This window comes from Solenopsis invicta, chromosome 5, assembly GCF_016802725.1.
Source record: "Solenopsis invicta isolate M01_SB chromosome 5, UNIL_Sinv_3.0, whole genome shotgun sequence".
In the NCBI taxonomy this organism is placed as follows: domain Eukaryota; kingdom Metazoa; phylum Arthropoda; class Insecta; order Hymenoptera; family Formicidae; genus Solenopsis; species Solenopsis invicta.
Window position 1 is genome coordinate 19,192,139 of NC_052668.1, and position 17,824 is coordinate 19,209,962.

At 38.9% G+C, this 17,824-nt stretch overlaps 4 protein-coding genes across 8 annotated transcripts; 1 reads left to right on the top strand and 3 right to left on the bottom strand.

Moving 5' to 3' along the window:
- Window positions 1–2,086: 2,086 nt before the first annotated feature.
- LOC105205684 (CCAAT/enhancer-binding protein gamma) lies at window positions 2,087–6,248 on the bottom strand. 5 transcript variants are annotated; one of them, XM_026131901.2, is made up of 5 exons: window positions 4,256–4,368; window positions 4,066–4,139; window positions 3,450–3,545; window positions 3,206–3,362; window positions 2,087–3,050 (listed from the first exon to the last, which is right to left on the bottom strand). In XM_026131901.2, exons 3-5 carry the CDS (start codon window positions 3,543–3,545, stop codon window positions 2,941–2,943), a joined length of 363 nt encoding a protein of 120 aa, XP_025987686.2. In that variant the 5' UTR covers window positions 4,066–4,139; window positions 4,256–4,368; the 3' UTR covers window positions 2,087–2,940. The 5 variants fall into 5 exon arrangements, with proteins under 5 accessions (XP_025987686.2, XP_011173450.1, XP_039305735.1 ...); XM_011175148.3 differs by lacking the exons at window positions 4,066–4,139; window positions 4,256–4,368 and adding an exon at window positions 6,079–6,248; XM_039449801.1 differs by lacking the exons at window positions 4,066–4,139; window positions 4,256–4,368 and adding an exon at window positions 6,123–6,236.
- Window positions 6,249–6,922: 674 nt separating this feature from the next.
- On the bottom strand, window positions 6,923–9,916 carry LOC105205686 (RNA polymerase II-associated factor 1 homolog). The gene is made up of 7 exons (XM_039449798.1): window positions 9,255–9,916; window positions 8,912–9,186; window positions 8,706–8,846; window positions 8,535–8,638; window positions 8,009–8,225; window positions 7,685–7,925; window positions 6,923–7,601 (listed from the first exon to the last, which is right to left on the bottom strand). Exons 1-7 carry the CDS (start codon window positions 9,274–9,276, stop codon window positions 7,456–7,458), a joined length of 1,146 nt encoding a protein of 381 aa, XP_039305732.1. The 5' UTR covers window positions 9,277–9,916; the 3' UTR covers window positions 6,923–7,455.
- Window positions 9,917–10,373: 457 nt separating this feature from the next.
- LOC105205687 (probable protein S-acyltransferase 23) lies at window positions 10,374–13,896 on the top strand. Its single transcript, XM_011175155.3, has 9 exons — window positions 10,374–10,616; window positions 11,307–11,548; window positions 11,672–11,786; window positions 11,881–12,006; window positions 12,084–12,529; window positions 12,605–12,854; window positions 12,924–13,096; window positions 13,187–13,352; window positions 13,423–13,896. The coding sequence occupies exons 2-9, from the start codon at window positions 11,379–11,381 to the stop codon at window positions 13,624–13,626; spliced, it is 1,650 nt and encodes a 549-aa protein (XP_011173457.1). The 5' UTR covers window positions 10,374–10,616; window positions 11,307–11,378; the 3' UTR covers window positions 13,627–13,896.
- On the bottom strand, window positions 13,893–17,821 carry LOC105205683 (engulfment and cell motility protein 1). Its single transcript, XM_026131900.2, has 7 exons — window positions 17,510–17,821; window positions 16,790–17,083; window positions 16,274–16,702; window positions 15,522–15,938; window positions 15,000–15,437; window positions 14,621–14,927; window positions 13,893–14,532 (listed from the first exon to the last, which is right to left on the bottom strand). The coding sequence occupies exons 1-7, from the start codon at window positions 17,639–17,641 to the stop codon at window positions 14,369–14,371; spliced, it is 2,181 nt and encodes a 726-aa protein (XP_025987685.1). The 5' UTR covers window positions 17,642–17,821; the 3' UTR covers window positions 13,893–14,368.
- Window positions 17,822–17,824: the final 3 nt, after the last annotated feature.

Consider the following 17,824-nt stretch of genomic DNA (forward strand, 5'->3'; position numbering starts at 1 on the left):
GGTGTCGCGAACGTCTCGGTCGGCAGGGTGTCGACGATTGCGACTGCGGCGAGGGCCACGATGGTGACAACAGTCGTGACGGAGCGTGTCACGACCGGAGCCCGACGACTCCGGACGATAGCGAGCGCGCGTGACACTCTCCAGCGTCGGTGACAACGAATGGTGGAGTGTAACGACGACGACGACGACGCCAGAGTTACACGAGTCTGTGATGTTCCGTTTGTCGCGCAGCGGCGACGCCGGCTGCCGCGAAGAAGCACGCACGCACGCAGGAAAAACACGCGGAGCAGCAGCCGACGCGTTGATAATATCTTTGCCTCCTTGTCGTTAGTCGCGCGAGGCGGTGCGATCTAGTTTCTCTCTCTCTCTCTCTCTCTCTCTCTCTCCCCCCGCCGACACGGCCGGCGCGTGAGACGGGAACGATAGAAGGAGAGTAAGAGAGAAAGGAACGGAAGGAGAGAGAAAGAGAAAGAACGAGATAGACGTGTGTACGCGAATCCGACTTGTTAGTAAGAGGGACGCGGCGCGTGTTGCTCTTAAAACGCACGAAGATTTCGCTTCCTCGAATCTACTCCGGCTATACCCGACGGTGACGATGACGATGACGGTGACTGTGACTGTGACAGTGACGACGACGACGGCGACGGAGGAGGAGGTAGAGATTAAAATAAATCGACTCCGGACGAGCTCTCGCGATTCAGGTTGATTGGCAGTCGAGGGGACGACGATCTCAGCGCATCATCCACTTCGACCTTGTCGTTCCTCTCTCGTGCCTCAAAGAGAGGACATCTCGCCTCGCTTCTCCCTCAGCGTCCTGGACCCTTCGTTCTTTCGACGACTTTCATGTTTCAATCTTCTCCCGTCAATCCCGCTTCCTCCACCGCCGTCGCTGCAAACTCCTCGTCGACGATCACGGCGAGCAGTAGCAGCGACACTCGAGGGAACCCTCGCGCCGCCCTTACACACGCGGCTCTATCCTCTCGCTGGAAAAAGAGGTCTCGCGCCCCTTCTCTCTCGATCGCCACCCGCGCGCGCTTCCTCACCGAGTTCGAGCTCTCGTCTCTCCTCTCCTCACTCAGATATCGAGGAAAACTCGCGGCCGAAACGTTCGAAACGAGGTGCTCCTTGCAGTCAACATGTCGTCTGCTAGGCTACCAGCGCGACGGCCCACTGTGCTACGGACGATCCAGGCACGTGCCGCGGTTCTCAAGGTGCCCTCGCCTTAGTTTTGATACCGTTTGATTTTTCTGTTACCAAAGTGCTAATTCTATATATTTTTTTTTTATCTTTGGCTATCTTATTCAACCTCGACTTATTAGCCAAAAGCGCTATTTCGCCTTTTATAAAACTTTACGAAAAAGCCGCGTATTTGGAAACCTACAATTTCCACGTTTTTATAATTACGTTTCACTTATTTCACATCCGTAAAAACCTCCGAGACGAGCGGTTAATAAAAATTCAAGAGCCCGATTCATCAAAGGAGAAACGCGCTAGGACTCCAACGATCATGCAACTTTTTCTTTAGGACATAAATATAAAAAATGAAAAATTTGTCCAAATTCAGTGATAAACAAGTTCACTTTTCACATTTTCTTCTCAAAGAAAAAGTTACATGATCCTTACCCAGAATATCAAATTTATATCTTCGGGGCTCACCCGATCGGTGAGACATTCGTGCGCTTTACGAACATTTACGAGAATTGATCGGGTGTTTTCGGTTGCGAGTACCGAAGCATACAGGTGCCGTCGACGAATCTTCGGGTATTCACCAGCTATCAGTAACTTAATCGCGTACAATTGTCTTCGTCATACGTACAAAACTTTCCAGTAACAATAAATAAAAAAACCATGCGTTTCTAAAATGTTACAAGAAATAATTTCGTCATTTTGTTCTTTACTGTGTTAAGACAAGTTAGGGCTTCAAACTAACGACTTTCCCATTCTTTAATTAATGACTTTAATGTCGCTCGAATGTAGCGTACCATTAAAATCTCACTACAATACAGTTTCTTTTTCTCAAGTTCTTTAGCATTATTTTAATTATGCTAATAGATATTGTCATTCACAGAAGAGAGAGAGAGAGAGAGAGAGAGAGAGAGAGAGAGATTTTATTTTAAGCAATTCTTTACAATCGCTTGTGTATTAATTGTACATGTGGATGCTTTTACTTACACAAATAGGCATTTTCGGATTGTAGAGTTTAAATATATCGTGACCATTAATTTCAGAAGAAACCATCGATATCTTGTCACTAAACTGTGTTTCATCATTTAATAATCATTCGATACATGTCGAAAATGCTTTTCTACGAAAGTAAAAACATTTTTGATGACAACCCCACAAGGATTAATATATCTATATTATATTTGTACAATATATTAATAAATTGTTCGTTATTATGATCAATAAAATAAATTTCATCTTATTTACAGTCTTTTCTATTCGTCGCAGGGGTTAAAAAAATAAAATTCTTTCTTAATTATTTTTATATGTACGTAAAAGCATATCGCGAAAGACGCAAATATCGTACAAGATCGTAAAATGTAATGATCTGATATTTGATATTGTGTACATATTACGGGTATTGACTTTTACCTTTGCTTATACCGTTTAGATCAATGATCATTATCTCCACTGCAGACTAACGATCAGAGGGAATACTTTCGCACTCAAATTTATCGCGAATTCTCCATGGCTCCACCACGGCTTGCATTCTCGCCTTCATTAGTTTTCGATAAGTTGTAAATTTAGCTGGCGGATAATTCACCGACGATGCCACAACTTTGAAGGCTCGCGCATCTAGAATCTCTTTTTCCATGAATTTGAAGTGAACATCTTTCCAAGAGGTTCGCTTGCCGTTTCGATCGAGCGAGCCAGAATACTGTCTCGCGTTTCAGATTTAATACCACGCTGATTTCTTCACGTGGCGCTTGTATCGTCCTACAGTTTGGTGGTGGTCGCCTTTAACGTATTTTCCGTGGGTTTTTCATCCGCCAGAATAGCGTTTAGATCGAGATCTTGAATATTTATAGAGTGTTGACCGGAACCTCCTAAACACGTATTTTTTTTTTTTTTTAAGAATGTAAAATACTTTCTATAAACAACAAATATTGCAGTAGAAATAAAAAAACACAGGAATAATAATTTGCAAATGTTACAAGAGCGGGGGGTTGAAGAATTTGATAATAATTTGTTCTAACGATACCCGCATGTGCAATGAAGAGATCTTTGAGAAACCCAAGTTCCTTGGTAAGCATCTTAATCTTTTCCTCCAACAATTCGTTCTCCGTTTTCAGCTGATTTACTCGTTCCAAGGTTTGTTGCGTGCGTAATTTACTCTTCACTCTGGATCGTTTCACAGCCTGCGAAATGCGAGAGTAACGATAATAATACGCATGTACAAATATGCAAATAACATGCGTAATTTGCATGCAAAGCTGATAGATTACCTGATTATTCCGATCCCGCCGCTTTCGATAATCCTCGTCGCCCTCGTCCTCCATTTGCTTCTTTCGTTTGCTATTTTCTTTGTTCTTCGGTGCCATCTAAATTGATATACAAAGACAAATCATTAGTTTCATACATTTTTAAACGAATAAGTTTTACAAATTGAAATTGATAAAATATTCAATACAAAGTATGATTTCTCACGTTTCTGTTTCTTAAACATAATTGAAAGATTTTTTGCCAAAATTAAAAAAAATGTATATAAAAAAAAATTGAATTATAGCGTCAAATTATTTTCCATCGGTAGTATCACATCATAAACAGTTCCGGGAAGAATTGAAAAGAAAATAAGAAATATAAATGTAAATATAAAATTTTCAGCAAGAACCAAACAAATTCGAAGGTTCTTTTTAATGGATTGTTAAATATATTAATTCTAAAGTCTACATCTCCTTTTATTCATATACATATTACATGGTCAGAAAAAATTATCATGTATTCAAAGACAAGTTTTTTGGTTTCCTAAAAATTCAACCACTTTTGTTTTATGTAAGAAACCCCTTAATTATATGTATAACAATCAACCAAGCAAATTGTATTTGCTTTAAAGACTCGTACGTTTTTTTTTCCTTGTAGCTTAAACCTACGTGGCGAATCGTGATTGCTCAACCGCGTCGCGCTAATCGCGATCCCTAGAAGTGGATGCGTGACAAATATTGATATCGGCGTTTCGTCCGGCACAAGCCGGTCGTTACGTTAACTTTGTGCCAGCGCGCCGTCGCGTAACGCCAGTGTGCTCCGTATTTACCCAATAAGGCCTTGAGGTCGCCGTTAAGAAACCGGCCCTGACATCTTCGCGCCAGCGTGCACAGAGACCTCGACTTAAAAACCGCAAACGAGATTTCATTATAACGCGAGACGAGATCCCAAATTTTGCAAAGCCAATTTAACCTCGTTAACCCTAAAATGCTCAAATTTTTTCTTATATCATGCCACACTAGAATGAAAATGGTCTTATGGTCTTACACTTTTAAACTGTTACGCTCTGAGAATTTCTTTTCTACTTCAGAGATTGTAAGATGTTGAAATAATTGAAGTAACACTATTTTAATGTAAAAAAATCTTATTAAATATAATTTTAAACTGTCAAAAATTTAATAATATATGAAAACTACTAAATTTTTGAATTAGCACTCTTGGGTGATAATCATCAAGCACCTATCCGCGGCAGCAAGGTTAAACGTGTAATTTTCAGGTTAAGCTAATCCTACGTTTATACTTTGTACATACATACAGTTCTAAACTGCAATCTAATCTATAAAACGTAAACGGATGGACATGGCGTTCGATTAGAGCAATCGATAAATGAAAAGACTCGCGGCTTAAACTCGACGCAGTTCTCGAAGTGTTTCTTGGAGGAAAAAAAAAAAAAAAATACGAGACAGTGATTTCACGCGCATTGTTGGTGCATTGTTAACAATCGCGCCCGCTCGTTTCCGCGAATTGATAACATTAAACTCTTATATAAATCTGACATCATCGGCCGGTCGCGCGCGCCGCTGCTGCGTGTACGTACGCAGTACGCATGGCGCTCATTGTCAGTGCTTCGTTACGTGCATACGTATAAACGAAAAACATCGAGCCGACACTCTCGCGTGCGTAACGGAAAAAGACGGCCGTCCGCTTTCCGCTTTCCGCTTTCCGTTTTCTCGACAAAGTCCGTTTCCCTTTTCTCCCTCTCGTCCAGAGACCGAGCCCGCCACGCCGCTGCGAACGGCGAGTACGCGCGGCGACTCTCCTTCGTAAATGACAACGACGAACTCACCGGTCTCGATCCCCGCGCGCACCACGTGATTCCAGCGTCACGGGGAATCCGTATGAAAAACGTATCGTCGCGATTTTTTCTTCCGTTCCGTTCGCGAAATGCGGCGACAAAATGATGTATAGCACGGAGCGCGCGACAATACGTACGCACGTAAAATCCGTCCGCCGTCAGTTGTCTTGTTTACTACGCGGCGAAATGGACATGTATCGTTTATAAACGTGGACGACCGACGGTGCGGAGCGATAAACAGAGCGAGAGCGAGCGAGAGAGTGTGAGAGGGAAAAGAGAACGAGGAAAGAGAGGGAGATAGCGCGCACGGAGCAATTAATTCTCGCGCTCTCAGGGTCAATGTTTTCAGCATACGCGATAACTTCCTCACCGATTGCACCAAACAACGAATTTAAATCCCTCGACAATGGACGCACGTACGATGGCAAGTGAAACGCGATTATCGATATGCTACCTCGTCGCGCAGCAAATTTGGAGTGAAAGATGATTAAGAGGCGACATCTTTAGGAACGTAATACGCGATCCTGACAAGTTTCGCTTGCATCGATGCGTTCTTCTGACACTTGAACGCGCATATTTGATCAATTTATAGAAGAGCGTGACAGACAGCGATAAAGAGCGCGGGAGAAGGGAGGAGAGAGGGGGAAAGGGAGAAAATGAAACGAGCAAAGTTGGAATCCCGAACGTTCGACATTCAATCGGAAAACGAGACACGTGCGACTCGCTATTGTGACACTCGTCGCTCGTCCACGTGGATCTCTTCTTCGCACTTTCTTTATCTACTCGACGGATCGTACCTCTCGGTCGGTTCACCTGAATCACCTCGTTAGCCCGTACGTACGTGTAGCCTCCACACGAGTAGCGGCACAAAACTGCCATGTGTGCCCTTCGGCAATTGTCGGAGCAGCATCGACGCGTCCGTTCGGATAGGTCGCGGGGGATGACGCAATGCGCACGATGAATCCTCGCCGAGCGCGCCGCGCGAACGGTATGCGTGGCGCTCTCTGGCTGCGCGGTTTGTTACTACGTTACCGAAAGAGCATATTGTTCGTATGATAACAATTTTATTTTCTAATATTTTTTCTTTCGATTCTTGAAAACCATTAAATAATAAAAATGTACTTTTTATATTAAATTATTTTGTTATGTAAGCAAATTACGTTTATTTAATGCTAACTTGCTTCAATATTCAACATTTCAAACAAAATATATTGTCAAAACAAAAATTTTTTTTTTCTGTATAAATGTCGCACATATTTTCAAATGTAATTCGGGAAAAATTGTTGGGAAATTCTAACGTTTTCTCGCAACAATTAATCAATGCAATACCAAAAACTTGTATAACAAAATCTGAGTCTTTTTTTTTATCGATTTGTATAAACTTTAGTTCAATTTAAAATAAACACATATTAGCATAAAAAAAAGAAAAATTTTAAAATTGAAGCAAATTTATCGTCGATATCGCGTTAGAATTTATCGCTCGAGAACTCTCGAGATAACTTATCTTTCTAACATTTTAAATTTTGTTGTTCCAACATGTGTATCTCGTAGAATTAAATGTCATGAAAATACTATAGTTCCGTTTCTGGTAACATAGACGTAGACCATTCTCTATCTAAATTAAAAAAAAGAAAAACAATATATCTACATTACTTATATAAATTTATTTTTTTCATGCCGCTGAGCGCACTCGTACATCCTGTAATGGATTATTCATCATATAATCATCATAAAAAAATATTACCTTATATTCACTCAGCATGCAATTATTCTCATATCTAGAATATTTTCAAATAGTAATAAACAAACATTTATCGAAATAACGATCGAAATGAAAATGGTGATGTTAGAAATAAATTCATTATTCTCGATCACGCTTCTCGATTCACTGACTCTCCGATTCACTTTCGCCGCTCGCGCTTTCGGAACCGCTACCGCTACCGGTTCCTAATCTCGATCTTGACCACGACCTGGACTTGGATCGCGAGATCCCGACGATGACTTCGCAAATGTCCTCGAGTGCTATTTTGACTTGGATCTAGATCTCGATGTGTTCCTTGACTGAGGATTCGACTCGAGATCGTGATTTACTGGGTGATTTAGACGGCGAATGCGACTGAAAACGCGAGCGTGATCGAGACGGTGATCTAGATCTTGAAATGTGAACGTGAACGTCAATGTGATCTTAATTTTGATCTCGATCTTGATCTCGTATCAGATTTGAAACGAGAGCGTGAATGAGATCGCGATTTTCTGCTGAACGATCGCGAGAATGCTCTCGACGAAGCACGCGACTCTTCGCTGTTCTCTATTTCAGAATCTGCAATCAAATTCTTCGATCATCGGACAAATTTTTAAAGTAATATAATAAGTCTATTCTATTAACCAATATAAAAAGCGAACCTTTAACCGACTTATCTTTCCCATCTGTCTTCTTCTCTTGAGTTTTCTGTTCTTCCTCTTCTTTGTCCTCATCGTCTACTCCCAGTGGCTTCAATTGGTTTTCTCGATATTTCTGCATTCTAAATTCATTAGCGTTCAGCGGTCGGTGACGCACTATTAAGCGCATGTTGTTTGGCTGCTGTCCGACCTTCTGGCGTCGTTTGCTCAGTCGCACGCGCGTTTCTAGTTCATTATAGTAAACCTGCAGTACACAAAGGAGGATTAACGTGACGAGTTAATTACAACACGTAATATACTAGAGCGCTTATATATATATATATATACCCCGTCTTGTCTTATCACAAGGAAATAATTCTCCTCGTATCCTTTGAAAGCTATGCTCTTGACGTTCCAATTGTACTGTCTTGCCAGTTTGTATTCGTATTCCTCTTCGTCAGCGTAATCTATACCTGCTGCGAAGTCCCGGCGACGCTTTTCCAACGTTTCTTCCAACGGCAAAAAGTAAGCAACTAACTGTTCACCGCTCTCGTTCACCATACCTCTAAAAGAAGCATCATTTCATACGATAATAATTCGATTGCAAAAATAAATAGTTCTTTTTTTAATACTTACAGTAAATATAAAAAAAAATACAGATGTTTTTCAAAGTCTTATTTTCAGAAATAAATATTAATTAGCAATTTATTAATAACACATAGATTGTATAAATATATGGACTAATTATTAAATCGCTATTTAATGTTTTACTTTCTAAAAATAATTTTTTAAAAATGTTCTGTACAAATATTTTTTATGTCTCACTGTACGTTTCGTTTCTTTTGCATTGAGAAAAATTACTATAAAAATTTACCGTATCATGGCTTGTGACATTTCTTCGATCTGTGCTGGTATAGATTGACCAGTTGGCACAGGAGCAGAATCAAATACAACTTCCGCACATGAATATTTCCATAACTAAAAATTAAAAAAAGATTAAAAGTACAATTATATATGACACTTATAACAGTCGCTGCAGTACTACCTTAAAGTCTGGATATACAGGCAATATTTCTACAGGTACTACGTTTGGTTTATTGTAATGTCTTTCAATTGGCTTTTTATTGTCTTCAAAGGTCTTTTCTATAGCTTTTATTTGACTCTCACGGTTCATATACAACGTTTCCTAATTAAAAATAATTAAATTTTGTGTTAAAAAATACTGATATCACATAATAGACAGATGTGTACCTTGAGATTCTTCTTCATATTGTAGCCAACTTTGGTTTTGAACCTATCCGCCGTTTGAAATCTGGTACTCTCTGTGGAAATAGGTTCTGGATGACTCAACCAGGACACTCTCCTGGCGTGAAGTTGAGAGCGTTTCGAGTTCTGTGGAGTAAGAACATCTTTCTCCAGAAACTTTTTAGCTGGATCTCTCACAAACATGTTCTTATTTCTTAAATCAATCTCAAACGGAATATTCGGCAGTGTTGCGCTACTCAACTCTGCGTATAAGCTCGGATCTGAAAAGGCGCGAATTGATGTAGCAATGCTTGTATTTACAAACTATCTAGGAGGGGGGTTTGTTTACTGTTTTTCCACTCCGACCACATGTTTATCTTTTCTTTTTTTTTTTAAATTTTCTTTTATATCCTGAATCTCTCATCGCACGTTTGTCCCTCTCAGCATGGTTACTGTTGATTTGTATGGTAAATGCCATTTTATCATGTCGCGAACACGTTGATTGCGGATCCAACTAAAACAATATTTCAAACTTAAGATGAAAAAGAGAAACAACCAATCCGGATCAGACGCAACACCGATAGGCAGCTTTATCTATATCGTTTGTCGCGCGCAGAAAGTGAAGTAGCGACATCTTTAGGTGATTTTTGACTCTAGAAACTTTATTTCAAGTTTCGTCGAAAGATGTCGCCACTTACTCGAATCCAAAATTTTATTTAAATACAAAGTAGTTTTTAGTTTTGAAATAATCTTTAATGTTTTTCAATAGTACGAGAGAGAAAACTCACTTAACTTTTGAATATTAAATTTGAGAACATACTAAAAAGAAAGAATATAAATTTAACTAAATATGGCGTGTAACAACGTCAATTTAGAACCCTGTATTCTTTTATTATTCATTTTTTATAGAAACTTGCGAGTCACAAGAGAATGTAGATGGATGTACACGCCACATTTGCTAATCTTGCATTATCAGAAAAAATTATTAAAAAAAAAATTTTATAACATAAAAAAAAATATAATATAAATTTAAAAGTGTAGTTTCAAAAAATTCTCTAAATACCAATAAACATAACAATCCATTTTCATTTATAATAATTTTCAAGAATAAAAAAATAAATTTCTTGAAAATGTTAAGTTTTCCCGGTTTTTCTTAGTATAATAAAAAAATAACTCCTTTTCGGAAGTTTGCCTCTACCACGCAAGATTTTTTTCGTCATTTATCGGCAAGTTTTAAGATATCCCAATCGTATAAAAGAATTTTGTAAGATTTTCCAGATTTTTCAGGAATTTTATTTAAAATCCTTAATAGAGAAGTTTTTATAGTTTTGAAATAAATTAACTTTATACTGCAACACAACGTCCTAATTTCTCGCGCGTTTCTCGCACGCAGGCGTTTCCGTCGCCGCGTTATTGATTCGAATGCGCAAAACACCGAGCGGCATTCTCAGAAATGCGGACGTCGTGCGTCGCGTGAGAAAAGTGCTTCTGCCTATCTCTACTGCCGTCCTCTCTCGTCGTAGGAATCCGGGCGGGCGTTTTAGGGAGGACAAACTGCGCTGCCAGGTGAGGCCCGGAAGACATGGTTGGGCCCAATGTCCCCTTGTGACTAACCGTCCCGGAGGGTGGAACGATCGCCACGCAAGGCGCATCCTTCAGAACGCCTTCCGAACACGAGCGTACAAATACAGAACTCGCGACGCTGTGCAAGGTAAAAGGATGAATTGAAAGCGAGGATACGTGTACGATGTTACAAAATTATTCCCTGGAAATAAGTAACTGCAATGCAATAAGTTTGATGTTAGAAATCAATGAAAATGATACCAGAAGATAGAGATATAAAGTAAACAAGGATGACGTGGATCATGTTGACACTCTCCGGATGTACGATTAACAGGGTTGGATAGTAACTACTTAGAAAGTTAATAACTTATTTAACTTAATAGTTTCTCCTAATGTAAAAACGTTTCTTACGTATGTAAGAAAAAAATTGTAAAAAAATACATTCGAATATAAGAGATTTCTGTTATTTTATATAAATTTAATAAATAAAATATTTGATTTAACGATCCATATTGTAATTTTTTATTTAAAGTAAACTTTAAAAAAGTATGACATTCTAATTTACTATAAATGTTTTTCAAAAAACTTACTTTAATTTAAGTTACTCTAATCTTAACGTAACTTTTTTAAATCTAATTTTTTCTTCATGCAACTTTAACGTAACAAAATTAATTTTTTAAGCCATTGACTCTTCAAATCAATTTACTTAAAAAATATGAACTTATCCAACTCTGATAATTAACAAGAAAGTATCAATTTTCAGCTTGTGATACCTTATTACGCGATTGCTTCAGGCTTATCTGCTTTTAAAACTTGATAATGTGATCAATCCTTATAGGTGTATCCTGTGAGCCCTGTGGCAGGGCCCGGCGCGGCACGATCCGTATGGGAACTAAGCCCAGATCCCGACATGGTCGGGCATCTATCGAACAATCCTATATCCGGCCACCAGAACCATGGTTCCAGCAAGGACACGCGGCAGAGGCATCGTCCTGACGATAACATCTACGCGGATGAGGCTACCACTGGCCAGAGCCCCACCAATGAGACCAAACAGATCTTTGAACTGCTCAGGGCCAGGTGAGATTTCGCAGAGAGGATAAACTTGCGTAAAACTGAAAGAAACAAATATAATAGAAAGAGCTCTTATTTGGATGACTCTTGAAAAGGCGGAAAGAACGCAAAGAGATGTTCATGTTGCAGCGAAATCGAGGCGGTCGAGGAACTGGTCGAGAAGAATGGGCTGAGCGTGCTTAGCGCGAGAGATGAATGGGGATATACACCTGCTCATTGGGCTGCTTTGGACGGCAATGTTGAAGTTAGTCTCGAGAGACTCATTGTGATCAAAACTGTCAATTTTTAAAATTATTATTAAAAGGATCTAGAAGACATAAAGCGTCTCTTTCGTACAGGTCATGAGATATTTGATAGAACGGAGCGGACCCGTCGATCTACCATGCCTCGGCACACAAGGACCCAGGCCAATACACTGGGCTTGTAGGAAAGGTCACAGTGCGATAGTACAATTATTATTAAAGGTACGTAGAAAGAAAAAGCAAGAATTTCTTACGTCTATCTCGCAGTATCTTCATTTCGTCGTGTTTCTCTTTTTCAGGCCGGGGTCGCGGTCAACACGGCTGACTTTAAGGGCCTAACGCCTCTGATGACTGCCTGCATGTTCGGTAAATTCGCGACGGCCGCTTTCTTGTTAGGATCCGGAGCGCAAGGACATTTGACGGACATAAATGGCGATACCGCCTTACATTGGGCTGCGTATAAAGGGCATGCTGAATTGATCAAGTTGCTGATGTACAGCGGAGTGGATCTGCAAAAGCCCGATTACTTTGGCTCGACGCCGCTCCATTTGGCCTGTCTGTCCGGCAATATCAGCTGTGTTCGAATTCTCTGTGAAAAGAGCAAGATCGAGCTTGAGCCGCGCGACAAAAACGGCAAGACACCGCTTCAGCTGGCTAAAAGTCATCGCCACTCTGAGATCGTGCGCATCCTGCAGGCGGAACACAAGCGCCGTGCCAGATGGATACCGCCCATCAACGAGTTATGGTTTGTGCTTGCCTTTTCTAAGAGAAAAAAATAAAATCTTTTGCGATCAAATTTGAAAAATCTGTGTGTTTCAAGGGCGCTACTGTTTGGCGGAGCGGGCAATAGTAAAGGACCACTGCTGTTGTTCATGATATCCGTCCTGCTGTGGGGCTATCCGATGTACCTGTTAAAATGTATTCCGTTAACATGGAACCTTTTGCGAGGCAGTCATTATTGCTTCATTTACTGGAATATCCTCATGTGGATTTCGTGGATCGTGGCTAACAGAAGAGACCCCGGTTACGTACCGCAAAACAGCGATGCCTATTACAGGGCGATAAAACAGGTTTGTGATCAATATCTGTAAAACAATCGTAGCATTATTATTATTATTATACTCGTTTCGTTGTTTCAGATTCCGTACTTTGACAAATGGAAGAAGCGAAATATCCTACTGTCACGATTGTGTCACAGCTGCAGATGCTTCAGACCTCTCCGTGCTAAACACTGTAGAATTTGCAACAGATGCGTTACATATTTCGATCACCATTGTCCATTTATATATAATTGCGTTGGCCTACGGAATAGGTACGGGTTGACACAAGTTGAATTTACATACGTGCGTACTTTGATACAGTATAACGTAATCTTTTGATTCTTCCTCCCGTTTGATTTCAGAATGTGGTTCTTCCTGTTCGTTATGTGCGTGGCGATAAATTGCTCTTTCACGTTATATTTCGCGTGTTACTGCATCGCAATTGAGGGAATTCAACTCTTGTATGTTTTGGGTGTATTGGAGGCACTTGTCTTTTGCGGACTCGGCTGGATTCTAACGTGTACCTCGGTAGATACAACACATTTACAATTATCGTCACATTTTTAACAAACTTTCTATCGTTGTTTTTCTTCAACAGGTCTTACACGCATGTATGAATTTGACTACCAACGAGATGTTTAATTATAAGAGATACTCGTATTTAAGGGACAAAAAGGGCAAATATTTGAATCCTTTCAGTCGAGGACCCATGCTTAACCTTATTGAATTTTTCCTCTGTCCGCCAGATCATCAGACAAACGATCTTCAGCATTATCATATTCTTTCGGAAGATATCATATAAGATTTGGGATGTACGGATCTCTGAATATCTATCTCACGCACTGTCTCACACGAAAAAACGTCAAGCGCGATCACTGCATGTACAATAATACATTATTTTTTCAAGTTACATGTACATTTTTGCACATAAAGAATATTATTACCACTTACTAAAGATTTTCATATTTCATAGTTTATATCGCGCGATATTTTGCTGCCAGGGCACAATCTTGCAAAAATGTAGTTGAAAATTTTATAAGTTAATATTTCAATAAATACTTTGTAAAATTGAGTTTTACAGTTTATTAAATATATTATAGTCTACTCACATAGGAATTAATATAAAATACTGATAGCACAATAGAGATAAAATCTTAATGTATAAAATATATTACGACATAATGGTTATATTATCAAATGCTTATAAAGTTAATTAAATTACCGTAAAAAGATCGTCAACTTGATTATAATGATTTCTTCTACCTATACGATTTCTGGATAAATAATTTCTTTAAAAATATATAAAAACTGCGTACATATATAAAATTTAAAATGTTTCTTTGGTTAAATATACTGCTGTTCTCTACATCATTAAAATATGTAATAAAAAATTACGATCCAGAGAGAATAATCTCAATCTATATCATAAAAATATGAGAAAAATTAAAAACAAATATAAAAATTAATATTTACGAATAAAGATCAATGACTTAATATGCCTATAAAAAATTAATACATATAATAGATGGACACAACTTACAATTTTACTTTAACTCATAGCAAAAATCATAATTTGGAGGTGGTTCGGGAATCGCTGGTGGATCTTGCGGAATATCGATCCCTTCAGCGTCTAAAAGTCTTAATTTAATATCCATAGATAGTAAAGTCTCCAAGTCATTTTCAGCTTCTTTACTAGTCATTCGATTTCCTGAAAAAAAAGAGAAAAGCAAGTAAACATTTATTCACGTGTTATTACTATATGTATATTATAAATGTAAACAGAATTCGCGACGCACCAAGTAAAGCATTAATGCCGTCAGTCCAATAGTCAAAAACTTGTTCGTCGGGAGCAACGAAATCGAGACTAGATACTTCAACGGAGTCCAAGGCCAAGGAAAACGCCAACTGATGCGTAGTTTTTCGTCTCTGCAAATCTTTCATATGCGGACAATCCCTGCCGGTTAGCAAACCTCGAATCTCGACTACCGCTAATTTTGTAGGAAGTTCGTCTATCGTTGGCATTGATTTCTCGTCGCAGTCTCCGTAATGGAAGACTTTATGATTTGGAGATAATCGAACGTACCAAAATTTATCTTTGATTCGCTAAAATATCAAGATTTTTATTAGAAATTTCATAATTCGTATGTAACTATCTTATTTCAAAATAGCACATACTTGTCCCCTGGCACTGTATTTCATGAATCTGGTACCCTGCACTAAAAATCCTAATCGTTGCTGCTGAATTAGCTCTAAGATTTCAGGAGTAATCTGTTCTCTGAGTTCAACAATGGGTCTCGCATGACTTTCCCATTCCTCACGATTTGTCCTCTCTTGTTGCCAGAGATTAGTGATTGTCGAATAGGGCAACTGTTGCAACTTGTTTTTAAACTTATCCAGTCCTGTAGGTTTGCACTGAAGCGCCCTAGTAATCTGTTCACGTACAACAGAAAAGACTTTAACAAAGTCTTCCGTAGTCGCTCTCATTTCCTTCCACGTCTTATTTAACAGAACTATGCAGACACAGTAAAATTCTTCAAAGGGATGATCGTGCGTAAAGAACATTGGGTGATAAGATTGACCCTGTTCACTAGGAGCTTCGCCAATGCGCAACACCTAATTAAAACATTCATCCACATTTTTATACATATCACATGCATATTAAACGCATAATTTAAAGCTTTCGCAAATTTATCTCACCTCGCAAAGCAATTTAACGAGTTCTACACTTGTTCTGCCGAAAGGACATTCATGCTCATCCGCTCTGCACGAGTTTTCGAGAACAACCTTCGTGTAAGCTTCCGTGTGATTACGCGCGAAGTATACCATGCAGTCCAACGCAAGCATCCCTGGTGGCGTCTCGGTAAAATCAAGAGCAGGATTGATGTCGTACTTGAAACCCAATTTCTTGTAATCTTTAGCAAAAAGTCCCTGTTTGCGAGCGGTTACGTCTCCGCTATTCGCACCTTCCGTATCGAAAGCAATTTTTCGAAGTTCTTTAATTTTGTCGTGTGCGTCTTGATCCTGGGGATCCATCTTCATCATCATTCGTTGCTCCAGAAGACTCAGCATTAGCGTCTGCAGTACATAGAGTTGATGCGCCATTTCCGCTCCAACCTGTGAAAGATATTTTTAGAATCGATAAAAGCCTATTAATTGGCCAAAAATAACTCTACTCTAATACAAAATCACAGATATACCAAAGAAAATAAAATTTCTGTTATGGTTTGATATTTGAGAATGTTTGTCGAAATAAAGTTCAATCCAAAACAAATAATTGTTTTGATGATCAACCGTTATGTATCAAACTGTTATGTAAACAAATCACCATCTTAATTTATAAACTTTCACAGGTTGTTTTAATTCCTTTTTTAAAATTAACTATTGTTCATAAACATAAAAAAGTAAATGTAAATATGCTAAAAAATTTTTACAAGCATATTTAATTATACCTGTCCAGTTGATTGTATGACATTTGTCAAGAACACATTCCTGACTTGTTTAGATTGTAGTGTAGCAGAAACCGCTCGTCTTTTATTCAAATCAGCCTTCAGAAACAGTGCGTTTATTAAAGCTATCGCGTTTTGTTGAATTTGAGCATTCATGCACTGCAAATGCATTACAAGATTGGGAAAAGTGACTTCTTTCTCCACTTGTCCATATTTTCCTGTTGAATTCAAGACTATGTTCTCTAAAATGCTCAAAGAAGCCTCCACTATACTGGTGTCCTGAGTTATCGATTGATTATTCACATAGCTCGCCACTTTATTGATAAAGGGCGTTTCCAGTATATCCCATGAAACAATTCCATGATCCATCAATTCCACAAATGACTGAAGAGAATACGCAAGCGTGTTTCCTTTATATTTTCCACCTTCCACCTGGATAAGGCAATTGTTATGTAGAAAATATGATATAAAATGATCAACACACAAATCATATATTACATTCTTGTATGATTTTTATACCTGTGAAATAATTAATGCCAATCCTTTCTTGTTTATAAATTCCAACGCAAAGGTCATGTCTATGCTGAGAGTGCTCAGCTTCTGCAGAGCCGCTACCTTCTCCTCCGCCGTCCCATTGTTGAGTTTAGCCAAAATATCGCTCGCCGTTTTTGACGGTGAAAATTCCAATCTGAGAATACTACCATTTTTCACCTCGTTTCTATTCTTCTCTGTGATATAATTTTGATTGTTGTTTTCCGAAAATTGCAAAGAGTATGACTCTGCATCAGACAAACCCCATCCATTGCACAATTCCTAATCAAATTAAAATAGAATACATTGATTATTGCTACAAACTATTACTTTTTTTTAATCTTCTTATACAGGACATAATTAAAATTCAACAACATAACTGGAAAAAATAATTTCTGATTCTGGGAAATAAGTCAAAAGCAGAGTGACATTTCTTCAATCCATATCAGACACATTGATATCGATAATTGTGAATTGAAAAGATTACAATTAGACAAATTAGATAATTTTAGTTTTAATCAGCTTCATTCTCGGTCGAATCTTCTAATCTTCATTGTGTAGCCTGACACGAGCTTTGTAGAACGTTTTGTTTCCAAGAAAGACTTTGAGAAAATTGTAGGATCAATTTAGATTCTTTATAACTACTGAATTACCGAGATATCACACGAGAGTCACAAGAATACAGTAGCGCAATAAAATTGATTGTACCTGAATAATTCCGGCCAAAGGTTGCTTCTGATTGAACTCGATAAGCTGCGGGACCTGATCGGTCATTTGAACGGCGATTTTCACGATATTGGAATCCTTCTGGACCGGCATTTTGATTGCCTGCGTGTACATAAACGACGGAAGAACGAAATCCGTACGGCGAGATGCTCCGTATACGCCGGTCCAGTTTGTTTACAATCCGTTAGCGAGCTTTGACGTCTCCGCCTGTCTCCGCCGCTGTCATAGCGATTGATAGCGATTCTCGACAGCGGCGATAGTGATGTTAGTTGATGTGAGTGTGAATGATGCAGTTGC